This window comes from Priapulus caudatus, unplaced genomic scaffold, assembly GCF_000485595.1.
Source record: "Priapulus caudatus unplaced genomic scaffold, Priapulus_caudatus-5.0.1 Scaffold1471, whole genome shotgun sequence".
NCBI lineage: Eukaryota > Metazoa > Priapulida > Priapulimorpha > Priapulimorphida > Priapulidae > Priapulus > Priapulus caudatus.
The window spans coordinates 68533-79596 of NW_014578532.1; the positions used below are offsets into that span (position 1 = coordinate 68533).

Genomic DNA, 11064 nt, shown 5'->3' on the forward strand with positions numbered 1-11064 from the left:
ATGCGCAATCACCTCGCGCAATGTTAGAAAATGGCCGAAATATTCAATGTTTACGTTGTTTTGAGTTGATGAACATATCTATAGCTAGGCTACTGTAACGCGCAGTCACTGTTGGTAATAAAGGCAACACTGGTAGGTTTGTGCCAAGACTCGCAAGAAAGCTTTTGTCTTTTTAATCACGCTACTAACAGTAAATGTCTGTAGACGGAACAGAAACTGAGAAACAGAAACTGTAGGTATAATTCAAACTTCAAGTTCAAAGACTGTAAACCGGCGAAACCGCACGCACTGACCTAGATACAATAATGTAACCCAAACCCAAGAGGATAGGGGCTATCCACACCTATCCTCTTGGGTTTGGTTACATTATTGTATCTAGCAGTGACCGACTGGTACGGACTCGGTGTGGGGGTTTGAAGGTGTTTTAGGGTGTGCGGAATTAAGTAGACCTCTCACCTGCGGCGCAAGCAAAACACAGATAGTAGAACTAGTAGTAGTAGTACTAGTAATACTAGTCAGTGCTCGAAATAAGAAGAAAAAATCTGGTTGTCCTGCGGACAACCCCGGCATCAAATCGGGTTGTTCGCGCAACAATTTTCTGGTTGTCCCAAAAAAAATCCCCAAATCTCCTATTTTCAATCACATAATAATATAATCAGAAAACACCCAAAAACAGTGGCGTAGCCAGGATTTTTTAACAAGGGGGCCAAAAAACAGCGAACTGCGCAAAATAGTGGATGACTTAATATTTCACTGGCTCCTCCGCCTCCCTCTCCACACCCTACGGCTCCCCTACCTCTCAGCTCTGCAATCTTTGTTTTGGGCGCCATGCGAAAAGGCACATTTTTGTTCATTGTTCTCTGCTCCCAAAATATGTAATTGTTCAGTGGCGGGTCTAGGATTCCAAGAAGGGGGGGGGTGAAAAACAGGGCGGGGGTATGGGGGTCCTCCCCCAGAAAATTTTGGAAACTTGCTGGTTTGCTGGTTCCAAATCGAGTTCACCTCTCATAAATCAGAAAACTGACATATGATATTATACCAGTGTTGGAAATAGCAGCTGGTCCCATATTTTTATATTATTCACGATTTAATTAACGATTAAGATTTCTTGATGAGCTAGAAAACACTCGGATTTGAAGTATGAAACTGAACATTATTGTGCCAGCTAGCCTATACCAGTTTGTGCATGAGATTGATTGTCAGTTCAGATGCAAAATATTGAAAGCAAAAAGGTTATACACCATAGATTAATTGGGTACCACGCGTATATAAGAGAGCCGAGTCGGTTAGAGTTAGTGTAAGGGTTAGAGATAGGGTTTCTTGGTTGTCCACCGGACAATGTCTCAGACTGGTTAGGTTGTCCGGCGCAAATTCTGGTTGTCTCGGACAACCGGACAACGCTTATTTCGAGCACTGCTAGTAGTACTAGTAGATATACTTCCTCTCACCCTCACATCTCAAATTGCTGCTACTGACACTGTACTGATATTATTGTGTGACATCAGAATATCTCTGTAATAATCTGTAAGTGTAATGTTAGGACACTACGATGTCCTGAGCTTGTTGTTTGACCAAATTTAAAATTGCTACTATTACTATTAATTTGCAAATCAAACGCAGTGATTTATTTAGTTATCTCTATTTATTAGCAGCTCTTATTAATTTGTTACTAGCCTGGAGCAGTAAGGCTCATAGTCATAGGGTCTATGTCCCCAGCCTCCAGGGTACTATCGGAGGTACCCTGGGTACGGTTCGATATATCGAAACGTACCCTGGTAACTATCTGATATATGGTTAGGGTTAGGGAGTAGGCGTAGGCGACTCCCTAGACTCGTTATGGAGTAGGCGAGGTACGGTCCGGCATATTAGATAGTACCAGGGTACGTTCCGATATATCGAACCGTACCTAGGTACTCTCCGAGTTCGTGTTTAGAATAAACCCAGTTTGGAAGTTCTAGTCTCTGAAAATACACCAGCAAACCGGCCCGAGTGATTCACTCGGGCATTCCTCCGCAAAAAGGTATAGGCTCGCGTTGTAACCCTATCCTCTTGGGTTTGGGTTACATTATTGTATCTAGCCCGCCCTGTGCTGCGTGCACAAACAACATGTAGCCTCAACATGAATAAGAGAGCAGGTAGGAAAGCGGGATTGAAAAATTTGTTTGACGCTCGATCGCTTCATTTCACACGATCACAGAACGAAAACACATCCAATTAACAGCTCCCATCTTGGTATCTAGCTATGTGTACATAAATGTTCACTTGTTCGAATTATAACTCTGTCCTTTGTGCTTGGGTGTTGCTATCCCCCGGGCGTGGAGGGAGGTCACGTGATAACGTTGACGATGACGTTCAAAACGTTAACCCTCACTCCAACACTGCCAACACCAACCTTCACACTAAATATATATATGTCTCGCCGCGCTATATATAGGCAATGTGATCCACAAAAATTAATCTATGGTGTGAAAATATAAAGAGGACGTATCATTCGAAAATCCCTAACGGCGCTACTTTCGATCGATCGCTGTAGTCGTGTGTGCGTGACGTCATGCCCTCGCGCATTGTGCTTGGCTTGGCGGGCCTCGAAACGGAGCTCGGAGGCAGGCTGCAGCTAATCCCGGCATGCAATGTGCACCATATTACTCGTGTATAAACAGCTAGACATCTCGTCCTCTTTACATTTTCATGGAGAGAACATTTCCTGCAGGATTTCACGAGATATCTCTGGCGGGAGTAGGTAAGAACAAAGGGCAGAGTTATAAATCGAACAAGTGAACATTTATGTACACATAGATACCAAGATGGGAGCTGTTGGATGTGTATTCGTGCTGTGACAGTGTGAAATGAAGCGAGCGTCGAGCGAATTTAGCGATCCAGCTTTCCTACCTGCTTTCTTATTCATGTTGTTTGTGCACGCAGCACAGGGCAGGCGTGTGGTGTACTTGTGTGTTGCAGATGAGCATTTGACCGGCATTTACAGGTGATATATGTGAAATAGAGTAGAGAACCATTAAGACTTTGGTACATTTCGTGTTTAGTTACCATTATTTTTTTTTATTGAGACGTTTCAAGTGCCTGTAATGCGGACTTGTTCTTGCTGCCAGTGGCAGTGGTTATATGCGCTTGTGAAGAAGGAGATACAAATCACAACAACAACAACAACAGCTTTTCTAATCTGAGGGTGCAGGGTTAAGACCCATTACTGCCTTTACTGGGGTGTGTGTCGGCTCGGACTAGAGTAAATGAGTGGCGTATTTACTCCTGATATTATCAGGATATTATATAATCACTGTACAGACTACAGACTACAGTGTATCACTGTATGCTCCAAAATGTACTGCAAATGACTACTATTAGGTACATGCATGGTATCATTGTAAACGTCGCGTGTGTATGCACCTGTAATGCGAGTGTATAAGAAATTATGCAACGTGTAAGGAGTGTTGAACTATAGTACTACTACTACTAGTACTAATAGTTGTATACTACCAGTAGGCAGTACCATGCAGCAACTTTGACTTCATTTTCAATTTGCACATGTATATTATCTCTGTACTTTTAGCACTTAGTAACTGTAGACTGTAGTCACGATCTAACGCTACACCAACATAATACATTATTATTATGCCACGTGGGAGGCCGAGGAGGACCCAAGATTCCGATGAAGAATGGCCCGTGAGTCGAACACAAAATTATTATTATCGCAAGCACAAATTATGAAATAAACTCATTGTAAAACGATTCAAATTGAATACATGTTCGCGCGAGAGTCATATGTATCGTTTTGCGCTGTTTCTCCATTGTTTAGGAGAATGAGCCAGGCACTCAGCCAAGTCAGGCTAGCAGAACACAAGCAGAAAAAGCCATCCAGAGACTTTCTCCTGATGAACGACAAAGAAAGGTTTGTGGTGAAAACTGTAACTTACGGCTAATCCTGCATAGTGCAAAAAAACACTGATAATAGCGAGCTAATATAGTATCAACATATAGGTTTAGAAAAAATAATGTTCAAAATAATACTTCAATTAAAATCAATAATTCTATTTTCCGACGTTTATGTTGTCGTCGTTGCTCTCGATAGGTGAACGAGATTGTGCAGTTCATGCTGATCGCGGATCAGCGCAAATACCCGATAAAACGGACAGAAGTCAACAAGCACGTGCTGAAGGAGCATTCCGGAACCTTCTCCATGCTCATCGACTCCGTCCGCGCCCAGCTGCGCGAGGTGAGCGTCTAATCGCGCGTGCATCCGTACAGATGCGAAAGCATTCATCTTCACCAGCATTCCAATCTTCCTGTAGCGGCTCGACAGTTTTCCGTCACGATTGATCGTCCAGTCTACTTAGGGTGGCTTGGTAGTTTTGTTCCGAGGGTGGCTCGGTCTTTTAACGCTGAGGGTGGGTGTGGGACATGGTATTCTGATGAGGGTGGCTGCATTGTTTTCTGCCCAGATGTTGTGAGGTTACTGAAGCTTGACCGAGCCATGGTGTGTTTATGGTTGTACCCGATTGCAGTGCGAACATGTCATATGTTTGACCCACTGCGCCTCAAATAATCAAATGTAGTAACGATAATGCGCTAATAAGCCCTGGCAACTTCCAATTCAAATAGGGACAGCTCATCTGTGCCGACATGTGCAGTTATAATTACACGTGACAGATTTTCACATCTTATATAGAAACATTTTATAAGTATGTTCCTTTTTGTGTGTTTAAACGTAAAGTGTTGATGTTTTGCAGGTCTTTGGCATGAAACTCATTGAGCTGACTAGTCGCAAGGAAGCTTCATCTCGCGATCGAGGACTGCGCGCATGATGCATCTGGATGGTAGGTTTTCTCGCCGGAGAGATTGTGCTGTGTAGAATCCACACAGCGGAGTACTCAGTTTGGGGTTTATTTTAGTAGTGCTTGATTCGAGCAGTATGATAGCTTACAGAGTTGATACTTTGATGTCTCTGTTCTCTTTACGATACCTTTACTCTTAACATTACCCTGTCTTTCACTGTATTAAGATTTTCCAATCATTAAGGGTTTTCGTTCCAAGTTACTTTCCAGTGGAATTCTAGCCGTACGGAAGGCGCTCTGATTAAATTGACTACGTCCACGAATTTTTCTATGGGGGGGTAAAATTGTAAACACAAATGATTGTGTGCATGTTTTTTACATTAAAAAGTCATTTAGAACTAACGGGGACCTAAGGCATCTCAATTCTTACCTGATAAAGATTGTGTCTCAACAGTAAAAAATTCCAAAAAACCTGGACGATTTGAGTATTGTGTTCCTGAACTATTAATGCTTGCTATTGGGCTATGTATGAGTCACGGTGTATGTTCACAATCGACAATATAGTAAAATAAGGAAGTATTAATGCAGGCAATTTCAACTATAAAAGTGACAACAGAATCTACTTATATTTTGTGAAAAAGCTGCGAGAAAATTTTTTTTTTTTTTTTTTATATTATTACGGTCACATAATCCTTTGTTATTAGGTTATGAGGCGTGTAATTGATTCCAATCGGTACAACTGCTTCCTGAGCCCTCCACCATCCGTCTATAAACGACATGCCCTCTGAAATCATAAAACTGAACGCCCGGGAGAACCCTGTGACACTGATTGAACCACACTTTCCCGGTTCCTCTCCCCATCGCCCACATGCTTTCTGAACTTACCCGGAGAGCAACCACGCGCACGATTTCGAACACTGACGTCCACGACGCCTTGCAGGTCCGACAGATTCACACGAAGAACGGTCTACTGCTCGTCATCCTCAGCCTGATCTTCATGAAGGGGAACGTTCTCGCCGAAGGCATCCTCTGGCAGTTCCTGTATAGATTGGACGTCGACGTCTCGAGGTGAGCGAAGACGTCGCCCGACGCTCACCGCGGAGTCGCAGGCGTGTCGGAGATGCGTCACGGGACGAGCATACATTACATTGCATGTGATACACATTGGCGTTACGCAGAAACGCGTGAAACCAGTTTCGGACGACGTGTTGATCCAGATGGATTGCATCACGGACGAGTACATAGGCATAGCATTTGTCCGTGTTATTGTTAACTTAAGATAACTTAATAATATATATATATATATACATATTATGTATATATATAATACAAAGAAAGTCAGACAACACAAGCATTGAGCCATTGTTAATGCTGGTCGCGGTGACAGAGGTACCGCCGGCGAGGTAAGATTGTTAACGCCGTCGCTCTCCCGGTCTTCCCGCAGGAAGCATCACCCGATCTTCGAGGATGTGCGCAGGCTGATCACGCAGGAGTTCACGAGACAGCTCTACCTTAACTACGAGCGTATCCCGAGCACTGACCCCGCGCAGTACCAGTTCACGTGGGGAGAGCGCGCGGAACACGAGATCTCGCGAGAACAGATACTCAACTTTGTGTGCGAGGCGAGTAGTACGATTTGACGCTCACTTGTTTCGCGTTGGGCGAACGAAGTTACGCGTGAACAGAAAAAAGCGTTAAAAAGCGAGAGAGAAAAAAGCATTAGAGTGAATAGAAAAAAGGGAGGCAAGCGATGAATGCATTATACCCGAGTTTGTATTAAAGCCGTGTTTTACTGTATTAAAAACAAACGCTATTGTATATTTTCCATTTATCGCCCATTCTCGTTTCAGGTGTATGGAGATGGTCTGACTCCAGAGCAGTGGACATCTCAGTACGCAGACATTCAGCAGTTGCAGCAAGAGGGCGCCGGTGGAAATCAGTGATCGACAACGGAATCCCACTCGGGAGTCAAGGCTGTGACAATGTGATAAACACCAACACTGTATATACTGAGGCTGCTGTTGTTAAACGCAGTCACCACGCTGCCACTACTATTTTTGTATCTGCCTTTCTTAATGTTATATAAGTTATATAACATTTTTTATAATAATTTCTCTTCGGTCAATACAATAATATTATTGTATTGACTGAAGAGAAATTATACTGTATAACATCATGCATTTGGGAACATGTTACTCTTTCGTAGGCACAATGCAATGTGTATTTAGTAAGTCTCTGTATTTCTTAAACTGTAAATGTAGTTGAAAATTATACGATGTCTGTAATGTAAATGTAGAATATAATTCAGTGTATTACGTAATTTACCAATGCTTTAATACGTATTTACTGAAATGAATTTATTCACGTGAACTGTAACAAACATTTGCAGTAAATTTTATAACCGCATTCAACGAAGCATGCGCACGTACGGATTGTAGTGGAAAACGATTATCACACAAGCTGCAATATACATATATATATATATATATATATTTATATATTATATATATGTATATATATTATAGAAACTATTTATATAAGTGTAAATGTGCACCATCCATCTATACATCCATCCATCCATCTATACATCTATCCCACCATCCATCCATCCATCCCACCATCCACATATTCGTGTGACCAATATAAGTTTACCAATGTCAAGGAACATAACATATTTTTGTAAATATTAATATCGAAATTTTATTCAAATCGTAATTTTACAACAGCAAAGTAATTTCTTTAATATACATTTCTGTTTATGAATATAAATGTAAAAAATTACATGGTCGTGACCGACGTGACGTAACACAAGATAATTACCGCTGCGTAAAAATTTGCATATACTCCCTCTATATCCTATTCCTACATATTTACATTTCATCTCAACAGTCATATATACATCATGAACAGTCACGTCAACAAAGTAACAGTGGAGTGCGAGCAGTCCTTTAGTCAATGTAAATTATTAATTAATGATTAATAATCAATATAATTAACATAATTATAACAACATTATTAATTAATTATTTAATAATTTAATTAATTAATTCTAATAGTAACCGTCACTCGTCTGGGGCAGATCGATCCGGTATCCCCGCCCGTTCACTGCACGCACTCCGTCGCTCGCTCAGGATCTCCTCGATCCGGCGCAGCCTCCACGCGCACGTGTCCGCGAACTCGCACGTGCGACACTTCCACGCCTCCTCAACGTCAACTCCCCGCGCGGCACGCGCGCCCCTCCAGAACCCCGCGCAGCGCGCGTACGCCGCCCGCAGCCACGCGTCGTCGTAGTCGACGGCGACCATCTCGAAGCAACACGCGTCCGCCTGGTGGCAGTACTCCAGCGTCGTCCGCGCGACGAACGGGAGGCTCTGCAGCCGCGCGAACGCGAAGTCCGTGAGGCTCCCGAGGGTGTCGCACGCCCGGCGGTCGCCGAGGTGATGGAGGACGTCGTCGCCCAGCCGTCGATCGAGACGCAGCCTCAGGTGCAAGGCGATCGTCGCCTTGGTTACGGCGCCCCGGACGAGGTCGTCAAAGAGTTTCTTGTAGAGCATGACCTGCATGCGGTGGGTGGCCATCTGGCTGGTGGAAGGCAGCGTTCTGTAAGAGTACGTGCGACTAGTGACCATTCAACATAGTGGGGTGTCAAATGACACGTGTCTATATATCTATATATATATATATAAAATATATATATATATATATATATATATACAAACGGGGAAAGTAGTTTCAGGAAGACAGTTTAAAGGGGGAGCGAGCGTACTTTGATGTAAATGATTTAAAGGGGGAATGCATACTTTGAGGTGGCCGGTTTAAAGGGGGAAGGTACTTCTTCAGTACATACTTTCAGGTAGACAATATAAACGGGTGGGAGGGGCGTTTAAACATTTTAACAACATTGAGGCGAATGATTTAAAGGAGGCGAGAGACACACTTTGAGGGTAGTGTGGCACTGTAGTAAGACAATACATTATAAGATTGCACCACGATTAGACATAGGATGACTCATCATCACATGTCCAAACACGTTTGTACACGGTCAGCATAATTATACAAATCAATACAGCACGCTCACCGGTTCATTGGTCACTGAGCTGTGACATCAAGGCATAATGAGATGCCAGGTCGCGACATATAAAAGGGCGAGAAAATAAGAATATTGGGGAACTATGTGTGGCACCTGTGTACAGATGTGTGCGTGCATATGTAGTGACATATTATTTAGTGACATTATATGTATTAAAATAAAGACGGCTATATTATACACAACGGCTTCGACCATCACTGCCTACGCTCACTGACCGAGGAGTAAGAGTAACGCACGAATACCAGTCTTACAGTAGACGTTTTAATGAAGCAAGGCGTACTTGGAGTTGGCCCGCGTCTTCATCTCCACGACGTCCAGTTGGAACGTCTCCGCGTCGCACCGAATCTCATCAACGATGCCCGAGAGGAACAGTCCCTCCCCGTAGGGGGCGCCAAACACCGGAATCTCTCGCCTCACGCACGCCGCTCCCGTCGCAAAGTCCTCCGCCATGCCGATGAGGTTGATGAGCTGAGTGGACATACAAACGTAAATAATGTAATGTAAAAAGTTAATAGTTACATTATCGTGTGTACCAATAATGTACGTACAAACCATTAACACGCTGTGAGCTAATCTAGTAGTGTTGTCAATCGGTTGTAATTTCGTAATCGATCATCGGTTGGACCCAAGTAACCGATGATCGGTTACAATCGGTTACTCGGGGTGTTGAATGCCTGCGTGTGCATGTACGTGTGTGCATGTATGTGCTCGTTTAGCCCTGTTTACTGTTTAATTGTTTTGCACTGTTTACTACTGTGTGTATAATACATGTATGTTAATAAAGGATAACTTGTATAGTAGCGATGATATCTCTGATTCCCATCACTTTTCCAAGTTTTCTTGTTGTTGTTTTTTATTGTTTTTTTTCGATGAAATCGATTATGGATTTTGATAACCAAGCGCTTGGTTCGAGCTACTGTTCAACCGATGATCGAGTATAATCGATGATCGTGACATCACTATTTAATCTAGTGATGGTCCGTGGGGTTCTGCAGTGTTGATCCGTCTATTTGATCAACTTTGTGTCTTTCTGTCTTCGATATAGTTCCTTGGACTTTGAAGACTAGTGTTTATGAGGTTATATTTATATTTGAGGTAGACACGGTGTTATTTGTATTATACACCGACGATGTACGTATGCTGTTGATGTACTGCGCATCACGAATGTAACTGCACGTACGTACGTAACGTAATATGCGTACTGTTAAACCTACTACGTATGTTTACCTTAACGGCAAAGGCGTCCTCAGGAGAAGTGATTTCTACATTGACGATGTCCTGGACTGCCAACTCTGTATCGAACAGATTAGGCTACAAACGTTTTACCTCTTCATGTGACATAACAGTTACATACACACAGCTGCACTGCTGTATCGTATGCGACGGTTATGTGAGACAATATTACAGCTCTCTATTTATAGTACCCCTCTAAACTAAATTGTCTGGGAAAAATAAACAAGGTAATATAAACATATTTAGTAAAATTTTGGAGTTTAAAAAAAGATGTGCTCTGCATACATATGTATCACTTAATAGTCCAAATAGTAATGTGGTTCTCACTAATAATTATAACCTCTTATGGCTTCATTTAACCTTGTGAGTGGTTTTAATAGAACTGTATACATATCGTTATGAGCGATAACTTTTCTCACACACCTCTAGCCAGATGAAGGTCAGTTCCGGCTTTCATAGCAGGTGTTTCCCTCTCTAGGCTCGGTTCCTCCATCTCGTAAACCATCTGCTGTTCACACCAGAGTTGCTTCATCAGGTCTGACACCCAGATGTATTTGCCACCTCTGAAAAAATGTATAATACTTAGGTGTTATAACCAACCCGTAAACATATTTCTGCTTTGCACCTGCATAATTCAATGTGGTTATGCAGAATCATATTAAACTAGCTATACTGACGTGTAACATGTGGGGTCTTATAGACTTCAGAACTGCTCTAGATTGGACACCATTCAGCATAAAGCTGCGAGATGGGTCTCCAGAAACTATGATGATAGTACTGATGTTGGTTTGGCTCGTCTTGAATGGCCTCCCCTTCGTGTCCGCTTTCTTCACTCAAAACTCATAACTTTCTATAAAATTTATCATGGTGAGATGAAAATTGGCATTCCTGTTCGCTGCACCCGCTCATCTGAGCGTGATCACTGTTTTCGGCATGTACAAACTTCTAAGGATC

At 42.6% G+C, this 11064-nt stretch overlaps 2 protein-coding genes across 6 annotated transcripts in view; one reads left to right on the forward strand and one right to left on the reverse strand.

Annotated features, from left to right (window-relative positions):
* The first annotated feature begins 2961 nt into the window (after nucleotides 1-2961).
* Nucleotides 2962-6806, forward strand: LOC106816739 (melanoma-associated antigen G1-like). Its single transcript, XM_014821357.1, is given in 8 exon segments — nucleotides 2962-2983; nucleotides 3566-3678; nucleotides 3812-3904; nucleotides 4085-4228; nucleotides 4743-4829; nucleotides 5728-5855; nucleotides 6232-6409; nucleotides 6638-6806. Coding segments are annotated over 7 exon segments (774 nt in total). The 5' UTR covers nucleotides 2962-2983; nucleotides 3566-3627; the 3' UTR covers nucleotides 6731-6806.
* Nucleotides 6807-7526: 720 nt separating this feature from the next.
* The window catches only part of LOC106816740 (exonuclease V-like), a 4056-nt gene continuing 518 nt past the window's right edge, over nucleotides 7527-11064 (reverse strand). For 2 of the 5 annotated variants that reach the window (XM_014821360.1, XM_014821359.1), the window contains exons 2-5: nucleotides 10534-10673; nucleotides 10105-10169; nucleotides 9158-9345; nucleotides 7527-8387 (exon numbers count right to left, since the gene is read on the reverse strand). In XM_014821360.1, the coding sequence (XP_014676846.1) occupies nucleotides 7850-8387; nucleotides 9158-9345; nucleotides 10105-10169; nucleotides 10534-10673 (931 nt within the window). In that variant the 3' untranslated portion in view covers nucleotides 7527-7849. Of the gene's footprint in view, nucleotides 8388-9157; nucleotides 9346-10104; nucleotides 10170-10533; nucleotides 10674-10787; nucleotides 11022-11053 lie in introns of those variants that run through there. The other 3 variants (XM_014821363.1, XM_014821362.1, XM_014821361.1) reach the window with 3 other exon arrangements.